Source organism: Cenococcum geophilum (genome assembly GCF_001692895.1).
Source record: "Cenococcum geophilum 1.58 unplaced genomic scaffold K441scaffold_9, whole genome shotgun sequence".
In the NCBI taxonomy this organism is placed as follows: domain Eukaryota; kingdom Fungi; phylum Ascomycota; class Dothideomycetes; order Gloniales; family Gloniaceae; genus Cenococcum; species Cenococcum geophilum.
Genome location: NW_027137567.1, coordinates 1,947,874 through 1,961,003, shown reverse-complemented (window position 1 = coordinate 1,961,003; position 13,130 = coordinate 1,947,874). Strand labels below are relative to the sequence as shown.

Sequence of the window (13,130 nt, the reverse complement as noted above, 5' to 3'; positions counted from 1 at the left end):
ATAAATGTACCACCGCTTAATAAATAAATATTTTATTATTATCGGATCCATTTAACGCCCGATTCGGTCCCTTATTGGTCCATGCGGGCTACTGACTAGTGCTGGGTGAACAAAAAACCTCCAGGGGAGACATCCTAGCGCGATAAAGCGTCCTAGGAAGGGAGGAAAATCACCGTCAGGTGTATCGAGACTCTTCCCCTACGGGAGAGAGTGTCTGAAATGCCTGTCTTGCCCCGAATGCCACTTAAACTACTGCTGCCACGTCTTGTAGATTGCCATAAGATGCCGTATGTCTACCCTAGCTCCTTTCCTATTCTTCGTTCCGCTTGCGAGGCGGAGTCGTTGGGGGGATCTTCTCGTCTATCCCTCTGTCGAAGGGCTAACGAGGTGCTTCTTTGGTATCGCTTCAGCCCTAGGGCCTAAAACCTAGGCCCTTTAGCCACTATCCTAGAGGGCGTATGGGGATATTCTATCAATAGGAGCATCCAAAGTCCCTATAGCCAGATACCCAGGCTACCGGATAACGTTAGGATAGGAGGCCTCATGCCACGCTATACCCCGAGGAGTATCGTATATGTATCATATATAGAGGTGCCGTACGGTATAATGTACCTGTATAGGAGGAAGGGTGACGCCGAAGGTGCTAATTCGAATGACCCGAATGCGTACGTTGAGATGTAGTGGTCGTGTCCGCCGGAGCTCACCCTCCTACGTGAAAATTCTCCACGTAACCACCACGCTGCAGCACCGGCGCTGGGCAAGCCGCACGCACGTCTCTGCGTTTGCTCTGGCAGTAATCGATAACCACCAGGTTCCCAGACTCCACTGTATGGAGGTGTAGAGGCCGATTTCACGAAGCCCAAATTTAAATATTTAAGTATTTAAGTTAATAATTTATAAGTTTTTAATATTAAAAACTTAATTATTTAACTTTTGGTTTAAATTTATGTATTAAGTATTCATATAGTATAGTTTAGGTGGCTTTCTTGGGTGGCTGAACCGTTTCTAGAAGTGGTTTACGAGTCCCCAGGCAGAAGAGTCACATCCAGCTCGGTTTCACTAAAAGGAAGACTATGGTGATTTTACCATCGAGTTCGTTCGACAACCTTCCCGTCTCTAAGGTATAGTAAGGCAGAGTCCGAAACACCATACCAATGCTACATATAGAGGCTAACAAGGCCAAAAACACGCTGCATCCAAATCATCCTACCTTCGTTTCTGCCCAACATCTGTATGCTTCCCAATATTGCCGCAATCCGTTGATTCTTCAGGATTCGTCAATGGAAATATTAGTTAAGCCACAGCATCTTAACTGTAAGTGGTGCCTTCGGCTGGTTGAGAGATCTTCTTGTGCTGAGGAAGCGCCATATATCTGAACGTTTTATGTCAGCATTACTCCAACAAACAATACATCTTCACCCACCTCCTGAGTTCGATGAGAATGGTTTCCATAGTGAACTCTCGCTTCCATTGCACCAAGCAAGGCAATTTGGTTGGATCAACCTATGCACGTGCTCAGCCGACGTGGTTATTTTTCTTTATAGCTCAATCTGATATACCTTTCCATTCCTCTGGTCTACACACGGGAGGTTGATCTTGGAAACGAAGGATATTTCAGGCGGTACGTCTGGATATTGAGGGCCACAATGAATCTTCAGGCTGTAGATTCGGTTTTCATGAACGCTCTACAAGAATTAAGGTGTGAGTACCTGCTATACTTATGCACCTTGAGGGACACTTGCATGAGGAGGACCCAGGATGGTACCATTCCAATCAGACATCAACAAATCATCACCATTATCGAGACCATACGAGCAAGCCTCTACTTTGAATCAGTGGATAGAAGGGTGCAAAGCAATTCCAGGTAAAATCCTGACCGGCTCCGAGCCCTTTCTCTCCTTTCTCTAGTTCTTCTAACAACCTAAAGTTCCTCGGAACAGTCGCGCTCATTTTAGAGGTGGCTTAGGAAAAGCAGGGTGTAGGTGGGGTGAAGATAGGGAATTGCTGCTTGACTGCGCTTGCGCTTTACGACGATAAGAGGCTAAAATACTTGGAAGAGCAACTCGGTATAGAGAGATGTATCAACTATGTCGTATTCGAAGTGGAGATATAAAGCCAGGCTTCAAAGATTGCCCTCTGTTTGCGTTGTGGAGCCCGAAGGCAGCCCACCACGCCCACCTGGAGACAGCACTAACGGCTTGGCGAGGAAGCTTGGCGTTTGCGAGCATCGACCTCAGGAAGCGAGTCGCCGTACGCGTCGTTGCGGCAGATGCGGCGGAGTCCCTATAAGGCCACGAGTACCTGCATCTTACAAACTTAAGCCGCTCATGGGGCCATCATCAAGCAACTAGATGCCAATGCGTTTGTCAAATCTCGAGCATGACGGCACAGATCCTCAGCTCTGAACTCTCAACTCTCATCCACGAATCAAAAAGAAAAAATACAGAGCTAAGAAATGTCCGCGCTTCAAAGGATTCAAAGCCTCCTACGATCGATACACTGCTGACTTTTCCATACAGGTCGCAGAGAAGTCTCTTCAAGATCTCAAGGCTCTACCAGCCACTTCCGAATCCCAACTTGCGGCAGGTTAGTAGTACACTGTCTTTGCTCTTGATCTCTTCGACTGATGGTGAAAGAGATCTGAACCGACGACCCCAATTTATTTCTCCATTCTTGATAGCTTGCCGGACACAAAATGCCAAATTCGCAGGCTCTGCAGTTGCTTGTCTTCAAAGGCTTACTGTTTCCCGCGCATTGCCAAGAGAGAGACTCAGAGAAGTGCTAGATGCTTTCAGGGAATGCAGTTCCTTAGGTCATTCATCTACCCATAAGCTTCCACTCCTCACTTACTCTCTACTAGGTCTCGAGATTCAACTTAAGATTCTTCAAGCCCTTCCTTCCCTATTGCAAAATTACTCGAATGAACTCAGAGGAGAGTTGCTTTCAAGCGTTTTGCAAGTATGCTCGTCTTTGCAGAATACAAAGAATCCAGTAGTGAGCAACACCGCGGCTGCTACTCTACAGCAGCTCGTTATTTCTGTCTTTGACAAGGTTGCAGTAGAAGACGGTATAGTGTTCTAAATATACTATTAACACACAAAGAAAGCTAATTGTAAGCCCAAGAAAGATTACTCGAGTTCCCCCCGGTTGCCGAAGTTCCAATGGAAGATGGGTCAGTGCCAGTTCGAGCAGCAGCTTACGACGCGTACAAGGTTGGGTTGTCCCTGTCCAAACTCGAATATGCTAACTTATTCTAGGTTTTCCATGACCTTTGTCTCATGACTGAGGGGAAAAAACCTGAATACGTACGCTTTTCGCCAATATCCCAAGCATCTGGGCTTGAACTTATCGAATCTGTTCTCACAAATCACGGTAACATCTTCTCGACTCACCCAGAGCAGGGCCACATACTTCGTTCGCTACTCATGCCTCTTGTCATTCGATGCTTATCTGATAGACTCAATTTCCCTATCACCTTGCGCGTCATTCGTATTCTCTATGTTTCGATACGGAATCATTTGGCGGTAATGCCCTCAGAATGTGAAATTGCTCTGGGGCTTCTAAATCATATGCTGGACCCAGAAGCCTCGCCGCCCTGGAAACGAGCTCTTTGCATGGAAGTCTTCCGTGGATTATACTCTGACCCGATTCTAATACTTGAAATATACGGGCATTACGATGAAAGAGACGGCAAGAAACTTATCATACGAGGCAACCTGGACGCATTCGTCCGCTTGTCTACGGAAAGGCCTTCAATCATTGGCCTCAGTCACCATTCAAGCGCACCATCCAGCTACGAAGCGACTAAAGAATCACCTTCAGAACAAGCTGTTGTAGAGGCAGGCGCTATTGCGGGGGTTATCGGAGGGCCAATTGGCGGATCGAACAACACTGGTATAAGCACTCAGTGGAGCTCATTACGGACGCCTTGTTTGGATCACCTTGATAAGGCCGAGCCCCCCGGTCTGCCAGATACGTATATTTACAGCTTAGTGTTAACTTGCATCAACAATCTTTCCGAAAGCTTGGCGAAGTTCATCCTCCCGTTAACAGTCCATGCGGAAAGCAGTAAAAGCAAGAAAAAATCCAAATTGCAAGAGCTATCCGATCAAGACACGCTACCCCCTTCCCAGTCCGAGCAGCTACAGCCTCAAGGACGACGTCTGTCGAGAACACAATCTTACCGCAAGAAAACCGTCCCTATCAACCCTCTATCTCTAGAACAGCAACCTGTCCATGCTGGGGTGCAAACTACCGCCGATCTAATCAATGAGTGCTGGCCTGCAGTACTTGCAACGTGTTCTACGTTTCTCAATGCTACCTTAGATACCGACTATTACAGGGCACTAGTTCGATCGATCCAGAAGTTCACACAGGTTGCAGGGCTTCTCAGGTTATCGACACCTCGGGATGCCTTCCTTACCGCGCTTGGAAAGGCTGCAGTCCCTCCTAATGTACTTACAGCAAACCTGTCGTCTCCCAAAACTCCATCTCTAGAGAGTCCTGGCCTGTTCTCCAACACCAAAGGCCTTTTAAGTGTTGAAAGTCTAGTGAGCCAAGCATCAACGCTATCGCTCGATAAGAATCGGCGTATATCACTAGATGCGGGGATTCCAACTCTGAATACCAGAAACCTTCTTTGCCTTCGAGCTCTGTTAAATCTGGCCATCGCGCTAGGACCCACTCTGGGATCCGCGTGGTCGATTATTTTTGAGACACTACAACAGGCGGATATTGTTATGGCAGCGGCGAACAGCAAGTTTAGCAGCCGTGATCACCGTGCAGGCGTACCCACAGGGTACCGAACCGATCCGGAGACGTCATTCCAGAACTTTGGATCGGAAACTGCAGCGGTCCAAGCGGCCGCCTCGCGATTGTTCGAGAGTACCGTTGATTTCCCGAACGACTCTTTCTTGAACGTCCTAAAAGCATTGTGCGAGCTCCTCCATGGCAAACCTTTACCAGTCATGGTACCTAGAGCAGACAGCGGTTCATTCCGACCACCTGTACAACATCAACGACGAATTGGAAGCATCTCTGGAATCTCACTGAATACTGAGTCCGATGCACAAGACTGCATATTTGCCCTGAGAAAGATTGCTAGTCTTGCCACCCTTAACCAAGGCCGCCTAGCTCACTATGATGCAACGGAAAGCGGCTGGGACGTTCTCATGAAAGAACTTATTGGAGTATGTGCTGATGCGACTATTGCGAGTTCTGCACGACTATCAGCTGCAGAAATTGTCTCTCGAACGGTCAAAGATATCGCTGGATCTTCCATGGCCGAGTTGCCCGACCAACGGGGCGAAATTCAAAATAGAGTGCTTTCAACATTGAAACTGCAAATATCGACTCTCTATAGGGCGCATCCTGTAGATGAAGAAGCTGCCGACGAGACAGATATCGAGGTTCATCAGGCGGCTCTCGAAGCCTTAAAATCTGTTATGGAGCAGTGTGGGGAGTCTCTAACTGCTGGCTGGGACTCTGTCTTCGGCGTACTGATGAGCGCTTTTGGAACCCCGAACTTTGATTCGGCTAGTGTTGAAAACGTCAAGGACGCTATTGATGACGACTTAACATGGTTTGTTCGACCATCAAAAATGATATCGAGGAGACTAGGTCGATCAGCATTCGCTTCTGTCCACCTTGTTTGTTCGGACTTTCTAGCCGCAGTACCTGATAACTCAATCTCGATGCTTCTTGAACTTCTCGTCCGTTTCTGTTCCCAGCAAGAGGATCTTAACATGTCATTGACGGTGAGCGAAGTCGCATTCATATGCTTCACTCCTACTTACACTTGCTAGACCATAACATTCTTCTGGAATGTCTCTGATTTCCTTCATAACCGGATTGATATGTCTTCTCTAGCGGCCGTAGTCGGCGGTAGATCCGCAGATACCGACACTCGCAGTACGATTGAGAAAGCTGCTCGCCAAGGCTCTCTTCCTGCCTTATGGCTCCATCTCCTCCAACAGCTTACGGCAGTAACTACGGACAACCGCTGCGAATTGAGAAACGGGGCTGTTCACACCATTTTGAGAATATTTGATAATTACGTCGGCCAAATATCCGCCGAAGCCTGGGTGCTATGCATGCGAGCCGTACTCTTTAAGATGATAGAGGCAAATCTTACTGCCCAAAAAATGATCCGATCTAAGCAGTGGGACGCTACAGTTGACGAAGTGAAAACCTGGAATGAAACGACGAAAGTCGTACTAAATGCCATTGCTAGCTTGTTCGTGAACTTCATGGACACAATTACCTCCGCAACAGACTTTGAAGACGCGTGGCAAACGATGCTGAAGTATCTCGGAAAGTATTTCAGTTGCGGCTCGCACTCTCTTGGTGCATCCGCTTTCTGCACAATTACCGGTGTATTATCCAAGATCGAAAATCCTCGAAAAACAGGAATGAAAACTCTCGTCCAAACTGCCGAATTATGGAGCCAATATTTTAATTATCGAGGTCCTTGGAAGGATAAGACAGAGAGCAACCAAGAAGCATTCGTCGCTTATGCACAAGCATTCAAAGAGATATATCGACTTGCCAAAGACGCGATAGAACCAGAACGCGTCCTTGGAATGGTGATTAATCTGGAGGAGTGTATAATGGATTCGGAGAAGGACGCATATTCATCTGATATCGATTATATGACTCCGCTGCAGACACAGGTGATGGAATGTCTTGGTACGGTCCGTTCAAACACGGCAGAGGCTCCCCCCTTCCTCATCAAACTGCTGGCACGCTTTATTGCTCTGCCATTCACCACAGCGACGGTCAATCCAGTCAGAAACGGCCCTACTTTCGTTGCATTATCGAAAGCTGCAATGACTCTGCTTCAATCCCTTGCAACCAAACACATCGCTCAAAAGGAGATTTTCACCAGTGGTGCGCTCGACTTTGCACTGATGAGCTTGGCTAGGCCAATAAAACAGAAATATACCTGGCAACTCGAAGGCAAGTCGCCCACAACTTGGCAAATTGCTACATCTACCGCTTTAGCAATTTTAAAGCCTGCCTTACCGCAGGCTAGAAGTCTATCTCTTAAGAATGAAACTGTCGAAGCTATCTGGGATCAGACCATCAGCATTGTGGATGGCATTGTCAGAGCCAATTATTCATCAGCCTCTTCCTCAACCCCATTTGAAAACGATGAGCTATTTGACATCACATCATTCACGGCCCTACGAGATATGATAACGCCTTCTCTTGGATCCCTAACGATATCTGACGCCACTAGGCGTACTTACACCTCTAGTCTATTCCAAAGCTCTTTGATACACCAACACGAACCTGGTGAAATCCCTCGCGCCGTAGATGGCCCTCTTGAAGAGTTGTATAAGATCCGATACGGCCGTACCAAAGACCCGATACCCACGCTCCGATCTTCTATGTCGTACTTCTGCCTCTCAGAGCTTGTGTCACTCGTAGCTGTTCATGACAGCTCTACCGAACGCATCAAACTCGCCCAAGCTGCTGCACCTTATCTCATTCTTCGTGCTGCACTTCCACTGAAAGCATACATCGCTGATCAGCCTCTTAGGGGCCGCATGCCTCAACCGGAGTCGCACCGGCAAGAACTTCTCTTCGTATTGAGGAAAATGAAGGAACTGGACAGCGAGCCTAAGGCGATTCCTGACTCGCCTGGAGTTAGCTCTCCCCATAAAAAACACCTTCACCGACTGTTTCCGCTGTTCCATAAAGCTATAAGTATCGCCCATGACGACTCGGAAGTGTTGGAAGAGTTGGTGGGCTTGGTGAATATCGTTGGAGAGGGATTTGGTGTTTGAAGTAGAACCATTAAGCTTGGAGTTCTCAGGGAAATATTTGACAGTTATGGCTAGACCCGGGGCACCATATTAGTTTACAGTAATCGAGCCAGCTCGTCGTATTGAACAAGAAATGCAAGACCTTGATCGAACAGGAAACCAACGACATACACTAACCCAGAGAACCTGCCAATTCAATGCAATATCCATACAATATCATGCTAAAGCGATATATGCATTTTCCATGTTTAGACAAAGTGAACATCAATGGGAACAGAAGCAGCAATTCAAGTAATTGGGCAAGGGGGGAATAGCACAATAAGATTCAATGATCTTGCAAGCCGTTTCATCGCTATCTATTTGATTGCATGATATTCATGATACGTCAATTCTATAAACCATGCCCAAACAGCCTCCGATCAATCATGAACAAGCTGGCGTACGGCAGTGGAGGCGCAAAATAAAGGTCCAAATAGCCACTGGGAGAAACAAGCAGACAACACGGTCTACAACTTTTGCATAGCAGCCTATAGACTGCAGTTGTTAGCGAGCTGTATGAAAGTAGGCATTCAATAGCGTTAGGATGATTTACACTATCGGTGGATTGGACGTGGTCTTCGTCTTCTTCAACTTGTCCCTGAAGTTCGTATAAGGATACCTTCTCGTCCTCGACGACTAGATTGATCTGGAGTTTCTTAATGCCGAATCCGACGGCGGCGAGTTTAGAGGCGCCCCAAACGAGGCCTTCCTTCTCAATGGCGCGGACATTCGCCTCGAGCTCTTTCATGTCGGTCTCATCGTCTACACAGTAAATTAGTAAAACATTCGGCTGGTAACTAACCAGGGACTTAACTTACCCCAAGGCTTCACGTCCAAGGAAACAATAGACTTGGCGGCCGGCTTGGTCTTACCCTCCTTCTTCTTCTTGTACTCAACCAATCACTCTTCTCTTATCCTTGCCGCCTCAGCATCCTCCTCTTCATCATCGCAGCCGAAGAGATCAACGTCCTCTTCCTCTTCTGCTTCCGCAGCAGGAGCCTTTGCTGGATTCACTGTAAGCTCACTGGACTCCGGGCCATAAGCAGTGTGAGACTTTGATGGATCGCCAGGGAGCGAGGAGAACCCGGGTTCGAAGGAGGCGACGTGATTGTACCAGCGGTAAGCACAAGGGTACATGGCGACCTCGGGTGGTGACTTAATTGCTTGAAAGCACTTGACGTCGGCCTGGGAGGAGTATAGCTTGGGTTTTGTCAGTACTTGATCCTGTAAGAAAAACAATTCCATACTGATTAGGTACAATAGCGGTAATAGGAGTCAGAGGTACAACAAGTGCTTTGGTTATAGTCATTCGGCGGGGTCTTAAGCCGCCTCATCAACACGGACCAATGTTTCTCATCATCGAGTGCCAGGAAACAGAGCTGGTGCAATAGAAGGAGATAGTAAGAGTTGAAATCACTGCGCTTACCCAACAATGTAGCTGCGCGCCTTGAAGAACAAGTCATAGCTTCCAAATGACAGTGCTGCCTGTGAGTTTCGTAATGAAGGTCTTACAGGTGAGGCCAGAATCGGAAACAAAGTCCGTGAAGTCCATCTTGACGCTTTCCGAAAGGTAAAGAAAGGGTTTTCTGGTGGATTGTGTACTAGTGGAGGATTGAAAAGATTGGGGGACCCTCTCGGAAAATTTGTGGCGCCCAAAAAATGCTTGGCCATGTATCGAAACTATCGAAGAATCTCCGAGAATAGTCTTTCAACGCCAAACGGCGACTCTGTAGGCATTACGTCATCATTCGCCATATCATGAATCCCTATTAATTCACTAGCCCGCCAGCTCATTCTCCTTGCTGTGTCCACTGACTGCTTTCATAGAACCATGCTGTCGGGTAGATTTCAAACAGCAACGAGGCGCGTTTCATCGTCTCTCCAAGAACTACCTCGGCCGCAGAGCATCAGGGTGTCCTCTCTATACTTCCGGCCCATCCTTATTAAGCCAGATGCCTCTCGTACCCTTCTCCGACCAACGGTAGCCGCAAGGTCCTACTCCAATGGCCGACCGCAACCGCCCGGTGGCACACATCGCATGAACCTAGGCGGCGAACCCGAGAAACCTGCTTTAGAAGAATACGGTGTAGACTTGACCGCGCGGGCTAAAGACGGCAAGCTAGATCCAGTCATCGGCAGAGATGCGGAAATACATCGAACGATACAGATCCTGTCGAGGAGAACGAAAAATAATCCGGTCTTGATTGGCGCAGCTGGAACTGGTAAAACAGCTATTCTTGAGGGCCTCGCTCAACGTATTGTGCGAGGGGATGTTCCAGAGTCTATAAAAGAGAAACGAGTCATTTCTCTTGATTTAGGCCAGCTCATTGCTGGTGCTAAATTCAGAGGAGACTTTGAAGAGAGGTTAAAAAAAGTATTGAAGGAGGTCGAAGAAGCCAAAGGCGGAGTAATACTATTCGTGGATGAGCTCCATACTTTATTAGGGCTCGGGAAAGCAGAGGGTAGTATTGATGCTAGTAATCTTTTAAAGCCAGCTTTATCACGAGGAGAACTACAATGTTGTGGCGCCACGACCCTCAATGAATACAGGCAAATCGAAAAGGATGCTGCTCTCGCCCGAAGATTTCAACCTATAATTGTGGGTGAACCAAGTGTTGCTGACACCATCTCCATTCTCCGTGGCATTAAGGAGAGATACGAGGTCCATCATGGTGTACGAATCACTGATGGAGCTCTTGTCGCAGCCGCCACATACAGTGTAAGTTCATCACTCGCCTTTATCTAGCGTTTCGCATCATTTTATGCCACCGCAATTATTTTCACCGCGTTCTCGAGCTATCACGAGGCTCCTGGACATCGTCTAGTATTTAGCAAATCACTTCGAAACGTGAAGATGTACAGCCGCTCTGTGATATTTATCAGAAGGGCTAGCACAATTACTCTCATCATGTATGAAATTCTATTGTAGCGAGTCCCGTTAGACTGTGGAAGATATCCTGAAGGAGCAGGGTATTTCAGCATTGTTCGGCAATGCGAATAGAAGTTACTTGCTAGATATTAGGCGGTGCAATGGAATCCTCCGGTACGGGCAGCCGGGCTTTTTTTTAAATCTTTTGCGCGTCCTACATACAATGACTAACAATATTTGAGGACAATAGAACCGCTACATAACGGATCGCTTCCTACCTGACAAGGCTATTGATTTGGTTGATGAAGCAGCCAGCGCTCTCCGCCTGCAACAGGAAAGCAAGCCCGATACTATCCAAGAACTGGATCGCCAAATCATGACTATTCAGATTGAGCTAGAATCATTACGCAAGGAGACAGATATTGCCAGTAAAGAACGACGAGAGAGACTTGAAGGAAATTTGAAGACCAAACAAGAAGAAGTCGCCAAGCTAATGGAGCAGTGGGAAAAGGAAAGAGCTGAAATCGACGAAATAAAGAATGTCAAAGGAAATCTAGAGAAAGCGAAGTTAGAACTCGACCAGGCTCAGCGCGAAGGCAATTTTGCTAAAGCGGGCGAATTACGATACTCTAAGATTCCCGAGCTGGAACAGCGCCTTCCGAGTGATGGCGGAGCTGAGGCCGCTGCCGGGAAAGCCCCAAACTCTCTCCTTCATGACTCGGTTACAGCGGACGATATTGCAACTGTTGTTAGCCGCACTACTGGAATCCCTGTTACAAAACTGATGGCGGGCGAAGTGGAGAAGCTCATACACATGGAAGATTCGCTGCGGAAACACGTTCGTGGGCAAGATGAAGCACTGAAAGCTGTTGCGAATGCGGTTCGTATGCAGCGAGCAGGCCTAAGCGGAGACAACCGGCCTCTTGCAAGCTTTATGTTTCTGGGACCGACAGGTGTGGGGAAAACAGAACTCTGCAAGAAAATGGCTAATTTCCTCTTTTCAACTGAGACCGCTGTCATTCGATTTGACATGAGCGAGTTCCAGGAGAAGCATACCATTAGCAGGCTTATCGGTAGCCCTGCAGGCTATGTGGGTTACGATGATGCTGGCCAGCTCACTGAAGCTGTTCGGCGAAAACCTTACGCCGTTCTCTTATTTGATGAGTTCGAGAAAGCCCATCGAGACATTTCTGCACTACTACTTCAGGTTCTGGATGAGGGCTTCCTTACCGACTCTCAGGGCCACAAGATCGACTTTCGAAACACGATAATTGTACTAACTTCTAATCTTGGCGCTGATATCATAGTTGGCGAGGATTTCAGCGACGAAGCTGTTCACGATAGTAGTGAGATATCTCCCACTATGAAGAAAGCCGTGATGGATATAGTGGCTGCTTCATATCCGCCCGAATTCCTCAATCGCATAGATGAGTTCATTCTCTTCAGACGGCTTTCCCGCTCAGCTCTCAGGGACATTGTAGATATCCGGTTGAGGGAGCTTCAAGAGAGGTTAGACGATCGCCGCATTACACTGGACGTCTCGGACGATGTGAAACAATGGCTATGTGACAGAGGCTACGATCCACGCTTCGGTGCCCGTCCATTAAATAGGCTAATAGCAAAGGAGATCGGCAATGGATTGGCAGACAAGATCATTCGAGGGGAACTCAAGAGTGGAGACGCAGCAAAGGTTTCCATCAAAGCAGGCGCTGAAGGACTACAAGTGTTAACGCCTGGTTTGTAATCTAAGTTTGGGAGGGATTGCGTGTGGTCCAACGGCGCTTTATTATGACATGACTTTTACGCTTAACGCCTGGTTTGTAATCTAAGTTTGGGAGGGATTGCGTGTGGTCCAACGGCGCTTTATTATGACATGGCTAGGGATAGCGTAAAATGTACCGCATCACTGGAATATATGTAATTTAGGCTTGTGCCATCATCCTGGACAAGTAGCGTGGACGTTTCAACGGTAAATTTGGTAGGACTCATCTTTGATATTTGTACATAGTCTGATGATCGTGCATTCCCACTCCGACCAAATATTTGGACATGGCAAATTTTGTTTACGTGTCGAGTGTTTAAAACATCTCCATCATGGTATCTATTGTTTACTGAAAGTGGTTTCAATGGTATGACATTTTCTGAAAATGGCTCCTTCCTAATAGTTTACGGCTGCGAGAACTTCAATCAATTTCAACTTGCAATTAGCTCACCTCGCTTCTATACTACACTCATCTCTTCGAAATCGATAACAAAATCACCATTCTATCTCTAATCTTCCCGTGGAAGAATGGCGTCCAAGAACGCATTCCCAAGGAAGATAAACAATGAGTCCGAGTCATCGTCTCCAAAGAGCTGCAATCTGCAAAGTTCGACACCCAGGTCCCCAGCTCCTCAACCCTCTCTCTCAACACCAACCATAAAATACAGCCAAGCAAGACTGCAGATTCAGA

The 13,130-nt window shown here is 47.3% G+C and overlaps 4 protein-coding genes across 4 annotated transcripts; 2 read left to right on the top strand and 2 right to left on the bottom strand.

Annotated features, from left to right (window-relative positions):
- Nucleotides 1-1,028: 1,028 nt before the first annotated feature.
- On the bottom strand, nt 1,029-2,156 carry K441DRAFT_655469 (UBC-like protein). Its single transcript, XM_067647853.1, has 5 exons — nt 1,878-2,156; nt 1,743-1,822; nt 1,560-1,685; nt 1,424-1,503; nt 1,029-1,372 (listed from the first exon to the last, which is right to left on the bottom strand). The coding sequence occupies exons 1-5, from the start codon at nt 1,948-1,950 to the stop codon at nt 1,309-1,311; spliced, it is 423 nt and encodes a 140-aa protein (XP_067507101.1). The 5' UTR covers nt 1,951-2,156; the 3' UTR covers nt 1,029-1,308.
- Nucleotides 2,157-2,272: 116 nt separating this feature from the next.
- Nucleotides 2,273-7,975, top strand: K441DRAFT_365872 (uncharacterized protein). Its single transcript, XM_067641419.1, has 7 exons — nt 2,273-2,457; nt 2,520-2,586; nt 2,639-2,812; nt 2,861-3,067; nt 3,124-3,212; nt 3,258-5,756; nt 5,805-7,975. The coding sequence occupies exons 1-7, from the start codon at nt 2,380-2,382 to the stop codon at nt 7,788-7,790; spliced, it is 5,100 nt and encodes a 1,699-aa protein (XP_067507100.1). The 5' UTR covers nt 2,273-2,379; the 3' UTR covers nt 7,791-7,975.
- Nucleotides 7,976-8,275: 300 nt separating this feature from the next.
- On the bottom strand, nt 8,276-9,360 carry K441DRAFT_685289 (uncharacterized protein; the record flags this gene model as incomplete). The annotated part of the gene is made up of 6 exons (XM_067651864.1): nt 8,276-8,296; nt 8,362-8,570; nt 8,627-8,699; nt 8,775-9,008; nt 9,240-9,289; nt 9,321-9,360. The coding sequence occupies 6 exons, from the start codon at nt 9,358-9,360 to the stop codon at nt 8,276-8,278; spliced, it is 627 nt and encodes a 208-aa protein (XP_067507099.1).
- Nucleotides 9,361-9,639: 279 nt separating this feature from the next.
- Nucleotides 9,640-12,879, top strand: K441DRAFT_694157 (P-loop containing nucleoside triphosphate hydrolase protein; the record flags this gene model as incomplete). The annotated part of the gene is made up of 4 exons (XM_067652704.1): nt 9,640-10,527; nt 10,831-10,851; nt 10,928-12,447; nt 12,528-12,879. 3 exons carry the CDS (start codon nt 9,640-9,642, stop codon nt 12,419-12,421), a joined length of 2,403 nt encoding a protein of 800 aa, XP_067507098.1. The 3' UTR covers nt 12,422-12,447; nt 12,528-12,879.
- Nucleotides 12,880-13,130: the final 251 nt, after the last annotated feature.

Coding starts and splice junctions, on each gene's coding strand:
- K441DRAFT_655469 (XM_067647853.1), bottom strand. CDS start 1,950: ATGAGCGCGACTGTTCCGAGGAACTTTAGGTTGTTAGAAGAACTAGAG. Junction 1,504..1,559: donor TAGACCAGAGGAATGGAAAG/GTATATCAGATT, acceptor GCACGTGCATAG/GTTGATCCAACCAAATTGCC. Junction 1,373..1,423: donor ATTCTCATCGAACTCAGGAG/GTGGGTGAAGAT, acceptor TAAAACGTTCAG/ATATATGGCGCTTCCTCAGC.
- K441DRAFT_365872 (XM_067641419.1), top strand. CDS start 2,380: ATGACGGCACAGATCCTCAGCTCTGAACTCTCAACTCTCATCCACGAA. Junction 2,813..2,860: donor CAGGGAATGCAGTTCCTTAG/GTCATTCATCTA, acceptor ACTCTCTACTAG/GTCTCGAGATTCAACTTAAG. Junction 3,213..3,257: donor CAGCTTACGACGCGTACAAG/GTTGGGTTGTCC, acceptor AACTTATTCTAG/GTTTTCCATGACCTTTGTCT.